Genomic DNA, 19,736 nt, shown 5'->3' with positions numbered 1-19,736 from the left:
CCTCACTAATTTTGACTTTAAGATAAGCCAAAGTATTAACCTACACTGATCAAAATTCCTAACAATGCGTAACAACTGTCCGTGTAAATTTATAACTTACCTCTATGCCATCAAAACAGAGTTTGATAACTGGTACAAATGCCTCTTCAACGGCCTACAATAAAAGCAATCAAGTTTATTCATTTCAATATACATTAGTTTCATATTGCTGTTATACCTTTACTGTTGCTGCCATTTTCTTACTTTCAGTATTAGGAACTGAACTCGATGTTTTAAGCATTATTCCAGGGCTTATCACCATCATGGTAATGCTCTACCACTGAGCTACTTATGCCCCTAGCCCTTTTAGTACTTTTAAATACTTGCAATTATTCAAACAGTTAAGTATATTTTCTTACACAAAACAAATTCCTCAGAAACTAGCTTTAAGATTCTAGGCTCTAGGGTTCAAATCCTTAATTGCTGTCTTTGATGAGATGTGTGACTGTTCCTAGCTTATTTAGTCTACATACTGTTTGCCTACACTTCCTAATCTGTAAAGAGCTCACATGTTGTGATTTCAGGCTTGTTATAAAGGGTGAAAGGCAAACACATTAAGTGCTTAAAATTGCCTGGCCAATTGGACCAGCTCAATAAATGACAGCTATTCCATAAAATTCATCCAACTGACTACATGAACTTTAACAACAACTTTCATCTCATCTCCAAACATTTACATACTCTTAAATCTTTCACTTCTTCCTGTAACTTCAACTTATCATAGAATGAGGTGAAAAAGTCACTTCGATCAACATGTCTTGGTGCAACACACAATGCATCAATATCAGCACCTTGGGGAAGAAAAAAAAAAATCAATCCTATTAACCACTATTACAATAAAATTATTCTGCATCTTATCATGGCAATATTTAATGTGAAGAATATCTAACATTACACTGGTAACCTCTAAAAATTCAGCAGAATTGTAATTAAACATTTCAAAAAAAAGCAAAAATATTTCTAATCAGTGGGGCATTTAACTCCCTGAAGTATCCCAAACATACTGTGAGGATCCTTAGGAAAACAGGCAAGCACACATCAAGTATTATCATGTCACTAATCACAGGCACATTCATTAAACAAAAAATGGCTTCCTTCTATACACTCTGTGGCTGATGTTTATCAAAACCTCTGCTAAAACAGTAGGGCTAACATTGGTAACTAGGATCATAAAAAGAGATCTACTTGGCATCAGGTCAACACAGTCATTTGTTCTAAAAGATAAGCAACACTCTGAAAGCTAGATATTTACTGTGTTCAAAAAGGGCAAGGCTGGGAATATAGCCTAGTGGCAAGAGTGCTTGCCCAGGATTCGGTTCCCCAGCACCACATATATAGAAAATGGCCAGAAGTGGCGCTGTGGCTCAAGTGGCCTTGAGCAAAAAGAAGCCAGGGACAGTGCTCAGTCCCTGAGTCCAAGGCCCAGAACTGGCCAAAAAAATAAACAAACAAACAAATAAAATAAAAATACAAGGCATATCAAAGCTTTAATAGACGTTTCAGTCAGGAAAGAATTCCAGAACACAGAATACTTCATTGCTAACCAGTTTTAAGCCAACCAGGCCAGGCATTGTGACAGTCTTGTGATCCCAGCATCCAGGAGACAAAGGAAAAGGATTATACTTTCAAGGACTGAGTGCTATGTACTGTTTCAAAAAAACTTAAGAGCTGAGGATGTAGTAGCTCAGTAGTAGTAAAGAGGTTTACTACTTCTCTCTAGAAGTCTCAGCACAACAGGAAGAAAGAGGCAAGATTCGGCATTAAAGTTGCCTCTCATATTACCTAAGCTTTATCTACTGGTTCTGTCAGTAGGTGGACAGAAGAAATTGTTCAGTGTCATTGCCACTTTAAATCTCAGGTCCCTACTTGTTATGTGAGAACAAAAGTACTGTGAGAAATAAGATGATGACTAAGAGCTTAACTCAGTGCCTAGTAAAAAGAATTCATTAATGTTCTCTGCCTTGACAACATTTTATTGTCTATTTATCTGCACAGAATAGCTAGCTACAAGGGAAACTAAGAAAATGTTCACCATAATTATCAGTGGCCAAAGATATACAATACTTTGGTTTTGCAAAGCAATTTATTTTGTCTGTAACCAAAGTATGAGGAGAAGAAACTCCACCATAGTTCATTTAAAAGGCATAATTCATTTTTATTATAATTTCTAAGTGGAAGGAAACTAAGACTATCATTCTCTGGTGGAGAATTTGAAAGGGAAAAAGTTCTGTACCTACATATTCCAGGGTCACCAGCTTTTACGGAGGAACTAAATTTGATTACACAATTATATTACTTGGGCTGTTGCAGGTAAAATCTTGTATCATTCTTCTTAACAAATTTAGACTCTTTGAAGTACCCTCTTCTATGCAAACCTAAGCTTGTACATAATTCTTAAGAAACTAAAAATGATATTGTAATTTCAAGAAATAAATTTATTTATTCAAGATAAAGAAACCAGTACTTACCTTTTGTGTGCACCCCTAATCTGTAAGACCCAAATGTAAAGATTTTTCCTCCAACATTTTCAATTACAGATTGTGGAAGATTCTGTTGAAGCAAACAAAGCCATCGTTGTTAGTGGAACACAAAGAAAACTGGACCAAATGAAACTCCACATTTATTTGTTTGCTTAGGCAAGGTCTTATTAATATAGCCTAGGTTCATCTTAAAATCAAGATCTTCTATATTCAGCTTCCCCAGTGCTAGAATTACAGAAGTTTACCACCACATGCAGCTTGCAACTTTGAAGGAAAAAAAAAAAAAGCAGCAGTTAGGCACCAGTGGTTCACGCCTGTAATCCTACTCAGAAGACTTGAGATCTGAGGTTCCCCATTCAAAACCAGCCTAGGCACAAGTCCATGAGACTTTCATCTCCAATAAACTGACATCACCTTTCCCTCTCCCCATGCAAAAAAGTCAGAAATGGCGCTGTGGCTCAAGGGGTAGAGAACTAGACCTTGAGCAAAAGAAGTTTAGGAAGAGAGCCCAAGCCCTAAAATCAAGCCCCAGGACCAGTATAAGTAAAGTGGTTGGAAGCAGCAGCAGCAGTGGCCACTGCCAGACACAGTGGCACATGCACGCCGCCACAGCTACACTGACCGGAGCCGACATACAGGGTCAGCTGAGCCCAGGAGGCAGTACCAGCAACACAGCAAAACCTCATCTCAAAAGGGAGGAAAAAAATCAAGACTACAGGAGATTTACAGATTATTTAAACATACATCTGGGGCTAGGAATATGGTCTAGTGGCAAGAGCGCCTGCCTTATATACATGAAGCCCTGGTTTCGATTCCCCAGCACCACATATATAGAAAATGGCCAGAAGTGGCGCTGTGGCTCAAGTGGCAGAGTGCTAGCCTTGAGCAAAAAGAAACCAGGGACAGTGCCCAGGCCCTGAGTCCAAGGCCCAGGACTGGCAAAAAAAAAAAAACAGAACATACATCTGTAAGTGCTTTAAAAAATACTACCACTTTAGAGATTAATTTGAAATTTATTCAATTTTTAACAAAGTATTATGTGAAGACTTACCAATACTACTTTAAAAGGGCTTTGATGGGATGATTTTTCCAAGAAGTAAACTTACTGATGGTTTTTTTTGCTCAGAAAGAGTACAAACGCCAGAAAGCAAAGCGGTGGCCTAGTGCCAGTGGATTGCACCTGTAACACTCGCCTCTCAGGAGGCTGAGATCTGAAGATCACAGTTTGAAGCCAGCCTATGCAGGAAAGTCAAGACTCATCTCCAATTAACCACCAAAAAAGCAGGCAGTAGAGCTTCAGCTCAAGTGGTAGAGTGCTAGCTAGCCTTGAGCACAAAAAGCTCAGGGCCAGCACCTAGGACTTAGGTTCAAGTCCCAGTGTCAGCACACAAACACACAAAAGAAAGCAAAGTATTTAAAACTCATTTCCTATTGCCAGCAGGAGGACGAAGTAACATTATGCTGGGTGCTTAACGACCATGGTCATAAGGATAATGTCCAATTGAGGCGCAGTATTCAACAAGTGCTAGGTCAGTATTTGCTCTACTTCCTAATTGCTTGGTGTAACAAAGTCTGTATTCAGTACCAGTACATAAAAAATAACCCCTCAGACTGGGAATGAGGCTTAGCAGTAGAGTGCTGCCTAGCATGCATGAAGCCCTGGATTCAATTCCTCAGTACCACATAAACAGAAAAAGCCAGTTCTGCTGTGGCTCAAAAGTGATAGAGTGCTAACCTTAAGCAAAAGAAGCTCAAGAGGCAGTGCCTAGGCCCTGAATTCAAGCCTCAGGGCTGGCAAAAAAAAAAAAAAAAAAAAAAAAAAAAAAAACTTCAACAACAGCAAACACTACCAACAGAAGTATGAACAAAAATGAAAATATGTGCCAGGTACTGGTGGCTCACACTAGTAATCCTAGCTACTCAGGAGGGTGAGTTCTGAGGATCACAGTTCGAAGCCAGCCTGGGCAGAAAAATCCCCATGAGACTCTTATCTCCAATTAACCACTCAAAAAACCAGAAATGGTACTATGCAGAAGTGCTAGCCTTGAGCACAAAGAGGCTCAGGCACAGTGCCCGGGCCCTGAGTACAAGCCCACAACATACATACATACAAACATACATACATACATACATACATCTACTTAACTAGGGAAATATCTGTTGCGTCTCTGAAGAACAGAGTTCAAAATTACTAAGACCAACTTTTAAATCATGTTATCAAAAAGTACTTACCACCTAAAAGAACAAAAACCTCAGTTCAGTGTTTCTTGCTTTCAAATTATTAAGAGGCAAAATACAAAATCTGTTACCAATAGAATACAATGAACTCCACAATGAAGATGTTAAATCTATGCAAAGAAGACCAGATGAAGTTATATCAGTTATAGCTATGTTCATTTCGCTACATTACAAATTACTTTGTATACAAGAAAGTCACCTTACCTTGCTTTCACTGATTTCTCGTATCCACTCTTTTACTAGGTTATTTAATTTTCCCAAAATTAAAATCCTGTTGAAAAAGCAATTATCAAGTATCAAACTGTTTGCTATTCAGTATCATTACTAATCAAAATAAAGGTTGTAAATATGTAGCTTCTTATCTTTTACCTTTTTGGGGCAGGTCCTGGGGCTATAACTTTGGACCAGGGCAGGGTTCCTGAGCTCTTTGCCCAAGGCTAGCACTCTACCACTGGAGCCACAGAGCCATTTCTAGACTTTTCTGTGATAAACTGAAAAGTCTCAAGGACTTTTCTGCCCCAAATGGCTTTGAACCATGATCCTCAGATCTCAAGACTCTTGAGTAACTAGAATTACAGGCATGAGCCACCAGAATCCAGCTTATTTTACATTCTTTCAGACAGTGTCTTGCTATATGTAGCCCAGGCTGGCCTCAAACTCATGATCCTCTTGCCTCAGCCTCCCAAGTGCTGGTATACACTATCATACTATTAAAGCTTACATTGTAAGTGATTAGAAACATACAGTAATTAGCTTTGTACAGACACTATTGCACTAGGTAAGGCATCCCTTTGCTGACAACTCTACACTACAATAACCAAAAACATCAATCATCAAAATTCAGCTAAGTTTACACTTACACTTTTGAGTTCAAGTCCAAACAATGCCAAGAAAAAAGTGAAAATCAAGGGAAGAGAATTCCACATAGAAAAATTAAGTTAACTATTTTTTTCTGAAGCAAAGATTTGGGAGAATAACCTAACTGATTTTCTGAGTAAAACATGTCTCAAAATTAATTTCAGTACCACAAACTAAAAATGCACACATCTTACCTGCGCTGTAGCTCCTCTTCTTCTTCAAATACCCCAAAGGGCTTCAATGTCTCAATCAGTTTCTGTGTAAGTATGCAGTCAGTCTCCTTGGGGGCTGCTAAGCTGATAGGAGAAGTAATGCCATAGTGCTTCTGTGATGTCTGTGTTTGCTGTGATCCCTGCGTTGTAACTGGACTAAAAATGGAATTGGGTAAAATTACTGCCCCAAAATTCTGCAATTTGAAAACAATCCATGACTTAAAAAGGCTACTTCAGTAAAGAATGCATTTCTAAAGTTGGTTCCATGCCAAACACCCAAGTTTTCACTTTGAGATAGGGTCCCACTATGAAACATAAGCTAGTCTTGAACTCATCACCCCCACACCTGGCTCCAAATGTTTATTTTCAAAGACATTTATTTTGTCTTCCTTTTAAAAAGTAACCTAAAGCAAATGGCCAAAAGGAAATTACTTCTCATCCCCCCAAGGATTTTAACTTTGTCATTACCTAAATATTAAAAACAGGAAAAACCATTAAAAAAAACCTAGATTAAACACATTATTAGAGGAAAATGCAATACAAAATAATACTTTTTAATCTGGGCACCAGTGGCTCGTGCCTCTGAATTCTAGCTAGTCAGGAGGCTGAGATCTGAGGATCATGGTTCAAAGTCAGTCCAAGCAGGGAAGTCTATGTGAGACTCTTATCTCCTCCTATTAACCACCAGAAAGCCAGAAGTGGCACTTTGGCTCAAAGTGGTAGATCACTAGCTTTGAAGCTCAGGAACAGTGCCCAATCCCTGACTTTAAACCCCAGGACTGGCACCAAAAATAAAAATAAATAAAAGTTTTTAAGAATGTTACCTATTGGAAAAGGAACCAAAATCTTTTACACTCTCATTCTACCAAAAATGCCATATTGCCAATATAAATGTAAATACATGGATACTTCTCAAATGGAACTTATCTGACTCAAAGAATAAAGCTCACTGCTAAAGGGCAATGTTACATAGTAAGTCCCATGACATCCACTTGGTTCAGGTCTTCACTGTGACTGATGGGCTCTTTTGTCTTCTGATCTCAGCAGAGACCTATAAGATGTCAGGAAGTTCAGAGTGCTCATTATAAAACTAGTCATTGTTTTGTATTAACTTCTGGTCAAGGCTTCCTGGTCTATTTACATAATGTCTCACCTTTGACTCAGACTAAACTAATGGTTATTGAATAAACATAAATCTCATTTATATAAATATAAACCTCATTTATTAATTATCTTTCAGCAACTAATTAATTCATGTAGGACTACTTCTTCCTACTAAGATACTGCCTGGCTGTGCAAGGCTATGATGTTAACTCACAAAGCTGATCATTTTTCAAAGGCACAGTAAGTTTTATGTTCCAAACCTATGGAGAATCTAAGCTTAAGATACACATTAAATACAGTTAAATTCTTCACAATATCTTGGTTACTACATAATTTATTAACTGCCATCATGCCTTGAGTGAGCCAAAACACTGCACCCCAACAATCTGGATAGGCAGTCAACCACCAGTCTTTGTATCCTCTTGCCCACCCTTCACACACTCATCATCCTCAGCAAGCACTGTGTGGCCAGCCAGGGGTCTCATGATGCAGATGTCATCCATGGCTGCTGGGATAGGCACAGGTTCAGCTAAGGAACACATTTTCAAGAGTAACTTGACTAAGCCCTCAGTGGGGAAAGCTTGGAGCCTGCTGAGCCAGGTGTCCAACATGCCCCTCAACCTGTGCTGTACCCCAGCCCTTACAGATGGGAACAGAGCCTTGCTCCTTTGAAATCAAGCAATCTATGGATTGCTCAACCACTCAGTGACTTGTCCCTGTATGAAGGTGTAGTGAGGAACGAATACAACCATGGTCTAAGCTCCTGAACTAAACTGTCTAGGCCTCATCAACAGCCAGAACATAATAGTCTGTACCTAGGAACATGGAGGGGTTTCTTAGTCCACAAATAACACACACAAGACACAAATGTGTAATTACAGAGTTTATTTTAGAGAACAAAACAAAAAACAACAAAAAGAGTTCTTCAAAACTGACACAATAAAGACAAGCATGACTCAGGAGGTAGAGAGCCAGCCAATGAGTGAAAATCATCAGATACAGAGTCCAAATTCTTGTCTCAGACAAAAGGGTGGGGAAAAAAAAGGGCAAGTGGCCAAGGCCACAGGCACCGCCTGTAATCCTAGCTACTTAGGAGGCTGAGATCTAAGGATTGTGGTTTGAAGCCAGCCCAGGCAGGAAAAGTCTGTGAGATCTTATCTCTAATAAACTACTCAGAAAAGGTCAGAAATGGTGCTGTGGCTCAAGTGGTAGAGCTTTAAGCCTTGAGCAAAAAGCAGCTCAGGGACAGAGCCCAAGCCCCATAGTTCAAGCTCCAAGACTGGTAAAAACAAAAAACAAAAGGTGGGCCTCCAAATACCATTGAAGGACTGACTCCCACCTTACTCCCTCAGGTCAAGCAAGACACCAGGTGCACACCAACAGGCTTGACCACATGCCTGTCCACAAGCAGGTTATTCTAACCTAGGCCTAGCTGAAAGTCCGTGTCCCTAGGCCCCCAGTAATTTACAGCCTGATTTTTACTCCTTTGTTTCCTTCTTAAGACCCATATAAACCCAGCTCCAAAACCCAATCCCTGGTACAACTTCTAAACCGGCGGAAGGTCTGTGGCCCTCACTGGCAATAAACAATCCTAGCCTGCTGACGATTGAGTCCAGCCTATTTTTTTTTCAGTTCTCCATTTTCATAACATTCCTTTACAGTATAATATTTACTTGGTTTCTGAAAGCTTACCTTTTCCAGCTTTATTAGGGCATAACTGGTATATTAAAATTCCTAAGTATAATTAATGTATACAACTTGATGGAGTAGACATACACACTTGTGTTTTCATCACCATAATCAAGGTAATCACACCCAATACCTCAAGTTTCCTTGTGCATTTTTTCTCTGTTGTAGTTCCAAGAACAAAAGATACTTATTGTTTTTAAGTTCAAAATACCTTATTTTTGAAGTGTCTGCTACAAAGCACACTCACCACATAGCCTAGCTGATGTATGTATTCTCTGTGTTGGCCATTGCTTCATGGGATTTCTCCAACTAAACTATATTCCTTGGTTACACTGAAGTTATTAATGCTTTCCTAAATAATTTTTCTTTGAGGCAAGGTCTTGCTATGCTATGCAGCCATGCTGCCACCAAACTTATAATTCTTAGCTTCCCAGAGTGTTGTAATTCCCAGACACTTATCCCCCCAGATCTCATGTTTTAATCTAAGGAAAAATAAAAATGAAAAGTGAAGTTTAGAGTTCATTCTGTCTAATCTAGACTTGCTTCAAGCACGTAGAGCCTGAAGTACAAGCACAAATCACAATTTTATAGCATCAAAAAATAAAGTTGTATTTGTGTTTTGTGCAAGTCATGTTTTTCTTCACTTTTCTCCATTATGATTGAGTTAACGTCCCTACGGTGTAGCTGGAGTCATTAATAAAATATGAATACCCATTCACCTTGGACTTAATTGCTTTCATCCTCAAATCCAGTTTTCATTATCACACACATACATATACACCAAACAATGCTTGTTGACTTAAATCTTAACAGAAAATCGTGATACTGGTTCACGTTTAAAAATTCACCAAGTTTCTCACCCTAATTGGAAAAAATACAAATGTCTATGTAAAGCTCCACATGAACATTTGGAAGGGAAAAAGAGGGAAAGTTGAGACAGGCTTTGCTATGTACAAGACTGCCTAGAACTAAGTCATATCCACATTAAAATTTGTATTTACTTCATTCAAAATGTAGTTTCTTATGTAGCCTCCACATTAAGAGTTAACATAACTGTTTCACCCAATTCAAGGGGGAAAAGTATGTAACTTAAACCTAGATGTTTATGTATACACAACTCAAAAACCTGTATAAAGTAAGTAAATTGCAACCAAACAAAAACATTTTCTGAATCATACTGTTTCTAATAAAAGCATGACAAGCTGGGTACTGGAGGCTCATACCTGTAATCCTAGCAACTCAGGAGGCTGATATCTGAGGAATGTGGTTCAACAAAGCCACCTGGGACAGAAAAGGCCCTAGGAACTGTCCCTGATTGTCTTTGGTTCAAGGCTAGAGCTCTATCACTTGAACACAGTGCCACTTTGGTCTTTTCTGAGTACTTTATGGGAGATAAGTCTCCCAGTCTGGGAATGTGGCTCAGTGGTAGAGTGCCTGCCTAGCATGCATGAAGCCCTGGGTTCAGTACCACATAAACTGAACAAGTCAGAAGTGGCGCTGTGGCTCAAGTGGTAGAATACAAGCCTTGAGCAAAAGAAGCTTAGGGACAGTGCCCAGGCCCTGAGTTCAAGCAGCAGGACTGGCACACACAAAAAAAAGTCTTACCGACTTTCCTGCCTGGGCTCGTTTTGAACCAAAATACTAAGATCTCAACCTCCTGAGTAGATAGGATTACAGGTGTGAGCCACCAGCAATTGGCCCTGAATGTCCTCTCTCCAATTAACCACCAGAAGTGGGTCTGTGACTCAAGAAGTGGTAGTGTTAGCCTTAAGCAGAAAAGCTCAGGAACAGTGTCCAGGCCCTGAGTCAAAGCCCAGGACTGAATTTTAAAAAGAAAGCCAGATGTTTTGACTTTTGAAGGTCCAAATGCCCCAAGTAAAAATATAAGTATTATTTTATCTTAAATGGAAGAAATTGATTTTTCCATTAATTTTTTTTTTTTTTTTTGGCCAGTCCTGGGCCTTGGACTCAGGGCCTGAGCACTGTCCCTGGCTTCTTCCCGCTCAAGGCTAGCACTCTGCCACTTGAGCCACAGCGCCGCTTCTGGCCGTTTTCTGTATATGTGGTGCTGGGGAATCGAACCTAGGGCCTCGTGTATCCGAGGCAGGCACTCTTGCCACTAGGCTATATCCCCAGCCCTCCATTAAATTTTTAACACTAGAAATTAGTGATAGAGTGGGGGGAAGTAGCTTAGTGGTAGAATGCTTTGCCAAGTGTGGTGGGCAAGGCAGAGTGGGGAACTTGAAGAAGGTCTGAAGGGGGGGAGGGTTAATTAAAAATTAATGATCATGCTGGGTACTTATGCCTCTCACACCATAATCCCAGCAGCTACTCAGGAGGTTAAGATCTGAGGATCACAGTTCAAAGTGAGCCTAGGCAGCAAAGTCCTTGAGACTCTTACCTCCAACAAAGCATTGAAACAACTGTAAGTGGAGCTGTGTGTAAGCACTGGCCTTGAGCAAAAGCTCAGGGACAGTGCTCAGGTCCAGTTCAAGTCCCAGGACAAGCACAAAACAAACAAACAAAACTAATGACAACTTCCTACTGCTGCTCAGTTTCTAACAAAACAAAGTTACAGTTAGATTTTGGGAAATTTAGAAGAAACTTCAGAAAAAAGTAGATTCTATTTCACATAGGCACTCTCACTAACAGGCTGCCAAGTGGAATTGTATACCAGACAGTTGCCAATCCCAGGAACACAAACCTTTTCTTCCCATTTCTCAACACATTAGATTCCTAGCTCATGTATATCACTTTCTAGAAACATTTGCCACAAGTTTTTGTTTTGGTTTTGGGGCTTGAAATCTGGGCCTGGCCTGGGCACTGGTTCCTGAGCTCTTCAGCTCCAGGCTGGCGCTCTACCACTTGAGCCACAGTGCCACTTCCAGTTTTCTGGTGGTTAACTGGGAGATAAGAGTCTCATGGACTGGACTTTCCCTGCCCAGGTTGGCTGTGAACCGTGATCCTCAGATCTCAGACTCTGTGAGCCACCAGTGCCACAGGCTGCCAAAAGTTTTCTTCAGATGTTACTCTACTCTAAAAAGTAAAGTTCAACAATTAATGTCAAATTCTTACCCTCAAAAAAGAAAAAATCATATACATATCACCCAATCTGGAAGAAATTATTTTATTGTTGATACTTGTAGAGTTCATAAGTTTTGTAGATTACAATGACGATGTCCGTCATTGGGAAGGTTAAACTGTGTATTGTGAAATTTAGTTACTTAATCTCAATAAAGGGGGGGGGGGAATCGCTCTATTCTAAGAACTAGTTTTAGGATCCTAATTTCTTGTTGCTGTTTTTTGTTTTGTTTTGTTTTCCTTATGAGACAGTAATTCACTCTGAAGCCTAGGCTGGGTTCAAACACAATCATCTTGTCTTAGTCTTCCTTCCAAAGTGCTAGGATTAAGTTGTACAGCACCACACATAGCTGTTTTTTGATTCACCCACCTCCAATGTAAATATCATGCTACCTGCTACCTCTTAATATACATTTAAAACCTATTAAATCTTGATCTAGTCTAGATCAGAAGTAAAATGTGTATGTATACACTTACAGACACATCCTATCACAATCACAAGGCAACCACACTACAGATGCATAGACCTTGTTGTTTTCAGATTCAAGACAACATGTAAAGGATATTTTCAGAGAGCGAGGGATGGGGTGACATTGTCCAATAAGAAATGTGCTCTTTACCTAACTTATAACTGTAACCCCTCTGAGAGGTACATCAGCTTTAAAATAAATTTTTGAAAAAAATACTTTGAAAACTTTTCTCTCCTTAAAAGATATTCTCTTCAGAATGCCTGAAAGTAATTCCAGCAAAGCCAAGTTCTCATTTGACTTTTGAGGCAGGATCACACTATATAACCCAAACTGGCCTCAAACTCACAGCTTCTCTTACTCAGCCTCCTGCAATGACTGGGGTACATAATGCTGAGATTATAAGTAAGCACAACGCTTGGTTGCATCCTTAAAACTGTTTAACAGATGGATCATCCAGCCAATATTTACTAAACACCAGAAGAAACTTAAAAACAAAGATGCAATAGACTGCACTCCATGAAAATAAAGTATGGTGAAACTCAAGACCAAACTGTAAATTTAAGGTTGGTTACTCAAGAAAAATATGGTACATGGGCAATTACTACAATAGCCAGGTTACTTTCTCTTTCTTCCTAAGGGCACTTCCAAATGCTCCTCTTTTGTGCATTCTCTTTTGATTGGCTGTGAGAAGCAAAAATCCACTCCATTTGCAGCACTTGTGCATCAACCTGTCTAGTAAAACTTAAAAATGAAGGACTAAAGCCAGGTACCAGTGGCTTATTCCTGTAATTCTAGCTACTCAAGAGACTGACATCTGAGGATTGCAGTTCAAAGCCAAATCCTTATAGGAAAAAGTTTGCCAGATTCATATCTCCAGTAACCTACTAAAAAAGCCAGAAACAGAGTTGTAGCTCCAGTGCTAGCCTTGAGCAAAAAAAGTTCAGGGATGAAAGCCAGGCCCTAAGTTCAAGCCCCAGGACTAGGACTAAAATATGTGTGTGTGTGTACATAAACAGAAGGAAATACAATGAAAATGTAAAATATCAAAGTGTTTGGAAGACTTCAAGCCACACGACTGGGGGGGGAGGGGAAGCCTACATTCTATTTTGAATATATCTTTTAATCAGTGACATCATGACTGGAAAATAATAAAGTATAGTAAAACTCATAATTAATGTACATTAATACTAGGAAGCACAATTTAAACATCTCCTATGACCAAACTGACTAGAATACTAATGTTTAAGAATCCAAGGGCTATGGGGCTGGGGATATGGCCTAGTGGCAAGAGTGCTTGCCTCCTATACATGAGGCCCTGGGTTCAATTCCCCAGCACCACATATACAGAAAACGGCCAGAAGTGGCGCTGTGGCTCAAGTGGCAGAGTGCTAGCCTTGAGCAAAAAGAAGCCAGGGACAGTGCTCAGGCCCTGAGTCCAAGCCCCAGGACTGGCAAAAAAAAAAAAAAAGAATCCAAGGGCTAGGGCTGGGAATATGGCCTAGTGGCAAGAGTGCTTGTCTCGTATACATGAAGCCCTGGGTTCGATTCCTCAGCACCACATATATGGGAAAAGCCAGAAGTGGCGCTGTGGCTCAAGTGGTAGAGTGCTAGCCTTGAACAAAAAGAAGCCAGAGACAATGCTCAGGCCCTGAGTCCAAGGCCCAGGACTGGCAAAAAAAAAAGAATCCAAGAGCTGGGAATGTGGCTTAGTGGTAGAGTGCTAGGCATACATGAAGCTCTTGGGTTTGATTCCTCAGTGCCACATAAACAGAAAAGGCTGGAAGAGGTACTCAATGATAGAGCACTAGCCTTGAGCAAAAGAAGCTCAGGGATAGAACCCAGGCTCTGACTTCAAGCCCCATGTCTGACCAAAGGGGAAAAAAAAAATCCCAAAACTACTAAAACTATCATCAAATACAGAAGACTGATTTGTGGATCAATGTGTATTACAAATATATAATAGAAGACAAGGCATCTCTCTAACTGAAGAGAAAACACCTAACAAATCCTCTTCTGTTCTTAAATCTTAAATCTTCATTCATCAATGAGAAATGTTATACAACAATCCAGAGCTACAACCTAAAATCTCTAATAAATGACTTTAAGCAACCACACAGTTACTAAAAATACATGTTAAAAAAAAAAGGTGCTTTGATGCATACATGTACTCTCAGCTACTCACAAGGCTGGAGGAGGACTACTTAAAGCTGAGCTGCCCGGGAGTGCAGGGCAAGCCTGAGCAACATAAGATTTTCTCAAGACAGAAGAAACAGGCACAAACAAAAAGAAACAGGAAAAAAATTACTAAGATTTTTAATGTTATACTCTGTATACACAAGTATATAGTGTATGTTATCACCAAAGAGATTCATTTAAATAGTCTACATAAAAACTTACAGGAAGACAAGTAGGGCATGGTGGTGCATTTTGGAGCCCAGAGACCCATTACAAATGTTATGTCTACCAACATTTATTGCATTAAAAATTACAACTGGGGCTGGGAATATGCCTAGTGGTAGAGTGCTTGCCTCGCATACATAATGTCCTGGGTTCAATTCCTCTACACCACATATACAAAGTGGTGCTGTGGCTCAAGTGGTAGAGTGCTGGCCTTGAGCAAGAAGCCAGGGACAGTGCTCAGACCCTGAGTTCAAGCCCGAGGACTGCCCCCCACACCCGCAAAAATATTACAACTGAACCTTTTTTTGAGTCTCACTATGATCCCCCCAGCCAGGCCTCAAACTATATAACCCCCCTGCCTCAGCCTCCCCAGTACAAGAACACAGGCACAAATGTCAATATTCAGGGCAAGAGCATTTTGAAAATTTTATTGTAAAGGTGATTAACAGGGCAGTTAGTTACAAAAGGTAAAGAGTACATTTCTTTTTAAACACTGTTACCCTGACTAGAGCATTTTTAAAATATTTATTCACTTAACAGGAAATACACCTTAACTGAATTTTCAAAGTGAGAAAAAAACACCCCCCCCCCCAGAAATTAAGTACAATGGCATTCTTTCACAGATTTACAAATCCCAATTTTTCTTTGTGCAACACTGGGACTTGAACTTGGTATCTGATGTTTGCTTTTGCTCACTAGCTGGAGGCTCTATTATGAGCAGAGCCACGCCCCATTACAAACACCCCCCCTCCCCCTATCAGTTGTGGGACTTGAACTCTGGGTGCTGTCCCTCAGCTCTTCAGCACAAGGCTAGCGCTCTGCCACTTGAGCCACAGCACCACTTCTGGTTTTCTGGTGGTTAATTGGAGATATGAGTCTCATGGACCTTCCTGCCCAGGCTGGCTTTGAATCCTGATCCTCTAATCTCAGCCTCCAGAGTAGCTAGGGTTACAAATTTAATTCTGACTAAACCAAATATGACTGAATTCTCCTCTGCATCTACATTTAACCCCATGCAATAAATTGTTGATAAAGATAACTTAGAACTGTAACACTTTTATAATTTTTATAATTTAAAAAAAAAATGAAAAAAGAAGCCAGAAGTAAAGCTGTGGCTCAAGTGGTAGAGCACACTTGCCTTGGGCGAAACTGCTAGAGGAAAGCTCCCAGGCCTGTATAGCTCAGGTGCTACCAGTATATACACAAAAAAAATTTAAATAGCCTGAAAATTTAAATAGCCTTCTAGGATAATTCTGGACTGCTTTCTTCCAGACTATACCAAAACCTCACAAGTGGCAGTTTCCTAAAAACTAGTTACAATAGGCTAGCTCAAACTCCTATCTGACCTTTCTTACTGTTACATAAAAACAACCTACATAGCGAGATGCCAGTGGCTCATGCCTGTAATCCTAACTACTCCAGAAGCTGAGATCTGAGGATTGGCTTCAAAGTCAGCCCAGACAGGAAAGTCCTATCTCCAATCAACCACCAGAAAATCAGAAGTGGTGCTGTGGCTCAAGTGGTAGAGCACTAGCCTTGAGGTGAAGAGCGAGACAGCGCCCAGGCAGACTTCATGACCCCCAAAGGGGGGGGGGGGGAGGCCTACATTCTATTTTGGTTTTGTTTTGCTTTTTTGCCAGTCCTGGGGTTTGAACTCAGGGCCTAATCACTGTCCCTGGCTTCTTGCTCAAGGCCAGCATTCTACCGCTTGAGCCATAGCACCACTTCTGACTTTTTCTGTGTCTGTGGTGCTGAGGAATCAAACCCAGGGCTTCATGTATACAAGGCAAGCATTTTACCACTAGGCCATCTTCCCAGCCCCCTACATTCTATTTTGAATATATCTTTTAATCATTTACATCATGACTGGTCATTTTGAAAATTTGGATTGTCTAAATTACATGTATCTTCCAAATAGCAACATGCTATGTAATATCCCCCCCAAAACCTACATTCATTAGCATTACTAATTCCATCTGAAGCACCTTGAAGTATTGGGAATCTGTTGCTGAGTTCACAACAGCTGAAACAAGCTTTCCAAAATTCTAATTTTTTCTTGAAAGCTCTTATTCCTTACTGACTATAAATACTACAGTTTCTTTCCTAGAAAGACAGGCTCATGTCATTCTCCAGTGTGTGCTAAATACCCGATTTAAGAGTCAACAACCATCACTTGGTCTTTCAGATAAAAATGAAGTTTGGGGGGAAAGCAAAGGAAGGAGTGACATTGTCCAAAAAAGATATGTACTCGTTACCTGATTTATGAAATGGTAACCCCTCTATATAACACCTTAATAACAATAATAAAATTATATTTCTTTTTTAAAAATGGAGCTTGGTGAGAATTCACAAATCAAATCGTTCAAGTACTCTCCCTCAAAACCATCATTCTTCTTCCCACTGCTACAGCTGGTTAAAGGCAACCTCAAGGGTCAAGGTCCAATGAAAGCATTTCTTTTTTTTGCTGTTATTGCAGTGCTAATATCAACCCTAGGGCTCCGAACATGCTAAGCCAGTACTCTACCACTGAAATAAAACCCCACACTTTCATCAAGAACTTTATGCAAGGCTAAGTCCAAACCTTAGAACTGCCATATACATGTGTTAATTACATTAATATACATTATGCAATATGCATCTATATATTACACATAAGTTTATTATACACAAATATACAATCACATACAAACACACATGTATGTATTATACATATAATGTACATACACATAATTACATATATAGTGTTATATATGTGATTATATGTATCTACATAAGTATAATCAAAATTAAGGCTGGAGGCAAGGGTCATGAGATAGAACACTTACATAGCAAGTATAAGGCCCTTAGGTTCAAACCCCAGTAATGCTCCCAAATCTAGAAGTCTACTAAGAACTTTTATTTGAAACAAGATCTATTTAGCCCAAGCAGGCCTCTAACTCAAAATCTTCCTTCTTCAGCCTCCCACACCACTGGGATGACAGGGTTGACCCACTACACTAGGCCTGTTTGATGACATGGAGGTTTTGCTAACATTCTGCTTGCACTGGCCTCTGCAATTCTCCTGATCTCTACCTCCCAAGTAGTTGAGATCACAGATGTGAGCCTCCATGCCTGGTTCTTTAAGAAATTAAAATTTTAAGCTATGTACCCAACTGCCAACTGTCTTTTGCGTGTTGCTAAGGTACAAGCAGCATTACTCACCATTGCTTTTGCCATCAGTGAAAAAATGCCAAGAGTAAAAACAGACAGACCACCTCAGCATTATGAATCTTATGCACACTCTTCTGAAAGTATCTAAGAGATGATCCCCCCCCCAACATCCTCAGATCACACTGAGAACCACAGCTACCTAATATTTGCCCACAAACAGGTCTCATTTCTACTTTTCATGGGTACTATGCTTTGTATTAATGTGTAGATCTCAACCAGAGAATTTTACACCTCAAGGTACAGCTGGCCAAATGTGGAGACATTTTTGTCATTGTCATTACTGGAAAGCTATAGGGATGAAACTCTGAGACTTCAGTAAACAAAAGGCAAGGGCACTGTTAACACTACAATACACAAAAAAACAGCTTCCTGCAAAGAATTCGCCCAGACTAAGGAATAGATTCTAAGACCTCCAAAAATTTTGTCTATTTCAGGACCATAATTTCTTTTAAAAACATAGACATCTGATCACATTATGTTCTAACAAATTAATCTTTTCACCCATCCAAATTTAACTGGCCAAGTATACCAAAATTCAAACCAAGTCAAACACAAAGTAGCTACGAAATAACAATTCAACACATCAAAGAAAATCAATGACTATGTGACTCCCCTCAACATGAGAAACAAAGAATGCCCTCAGTGATTTAAAAAAGAAGTACCTAGCATTTGGGAGGACCTAAGTTCACTCTTCAATACCTTAAGAGGAAAAGAAAAACAAAATGAATAGAGCAAATTAATAAGGAAGAACTTTTTTTGTCGGTGTGGGGCTTTAACTCAGAGCCTGAGTGCTGTCTTTAAGCTTTTTTTGTGTTCAAGACTCTATCACTTTTTTTTTTTTTTGCCAATCCTGGGCCTTGGACTCAGGGCCTGAGCACTGTCCCTGGCTTCCTTTTTGCTCAAGGCTAGCACTCTACCACTTGAGCCACAGCGCCACTTCTGGCCATTTTCTAGATATGTGGTGCTGGAGAATCGAACCCAGGGCTTCATGTATACGAGGCGAGCTCTCTCGCCACTAGGCCACATTCCCAGCCCCAAGACTCTATCACTTTTGAGCCACAACTCCACTTCTGGTTTTCTGGTGGTTAGCTGGAGATAGTCTGAGACTATCCTCCCAGGGCCGGCTTTGAACCGAGATCCTTAGATCTCAACCTCCTGATTAGCTAGGATAACAATACTCTGTTTAGAAGTGCCTATGCAGAATGTGGTCTTTTTACTGGTTGAAGTGTAAGTTTAACCCTAAGCATCCTTCGGTACTTCACAGTAAACTTGGCCTTAAAATGGAGTAAGGCAGGCTGGGAATGTGGTAGAGTGCTTGCCTAGCATGCATGAAGCCCTGGGTTCATTCAGTACCACATACACAGAAAAAGCCCCACATACACAGAAAAAGCCACAAGTGGCCTATGGCTCAAGCTAGCCTTGAGCAAAAGGAATCCAGGCTCAGGCTCTGAGATCAAGCCCCAGGACAAAAAAAAAACAGAGTAAGTAAAGACCGGGCTATTCAGTAGAAATCTCAAGAAACACATAGGAGGGGCTGGAGATATGGCCTAGTGGCCAGAGTACTTGCCTTGTATACATGAGGCCCTGGGTTCAATTCCCCAGCGCCACATATACAGAAAACGGCCAGAAGTGCCGCTGTGGCTCAAGTGGCAGAGTGCTAGCCTTGAGCAAAAAAAAAGAAGCCAGGGACAGTGCTCAGGCCCTGAGTCCAAGACCCAGGACTGGCCAAAAAAAAAAAAAGAAACACATAGGAAAGGGGATACCTGCAAGCACATGTGTTGACACTTCCATTTATTTATATATGTATGTATTTATTTATTTATTTTGGCCAGTCCTGGGCCTTGGACTCAGGGCCTGAGCACTTGCCTGGCTTCATCCAGCTCAAGGCTAGCACTCTGCCACCTGAGCCACAGCGCCCCTTCTGGCCGTTTTCCATATATGTGGTGCTGGGGAAT

The 19,736-nt window shown here is 40.3% G+C and overlaps 1 protein-coding gene across 4 annotated transcripts in view; it reads right to left on the bottom strand.

Moving 5' to 3' along the window:
* Papola (poly(A) polymerase alpha) overlaps positions 1-19,736 on the bottom strand; it is a 63,378-nt gene that overhangs the window by 41,484 nt on the left and 2,158 nt on the right. For all 4 annotated transcript variants that reach the window (XM_048362888.1, XM_048362887.1, XM_048362886.1 and 1 more), the window contains exons 2-6: positions 5,810-5,983; positions 4,962-5,028; positions 2,508-2,589; positions 721-830; positions 101-154 (exon numbers count right to left, since the gene is read on the bottom strand). In XM_048362888.1, coding sequence (XP_048218845.1) covers positions 101-154; positions 721-830; positions 2,508-2,589; positions 4,962-5,028; positions 5,810-5,983 — 487 coding nt within the window. The remainder of the gene's footprint in view (positions 1-100; positions 155-720; positions 831-2,507; positions 2,590-4,961; positions 5,029-5,809; positions 5,984-19,736) is intronic.

The sequence above is a fragment of the Perognathus longimembris genome, chromosome 14 (genome assembly GCF_023159225.1).
Source record: "Perognathus longimembris pacificus isolate PPM17 chromosome 14, ASM2315922v1, whole genome shotgun sequence".
NCBI classification, from domain to species: domain Eukaryota; kingdom Metazoa; phylum Chordata; class Mammalia; order Rodentia; family Heteromyidae; genus Perognathus; species Perognathus longimembris.
This window is presented reverse-complemented; position numbering and strand designations above follow the sequence as displayed.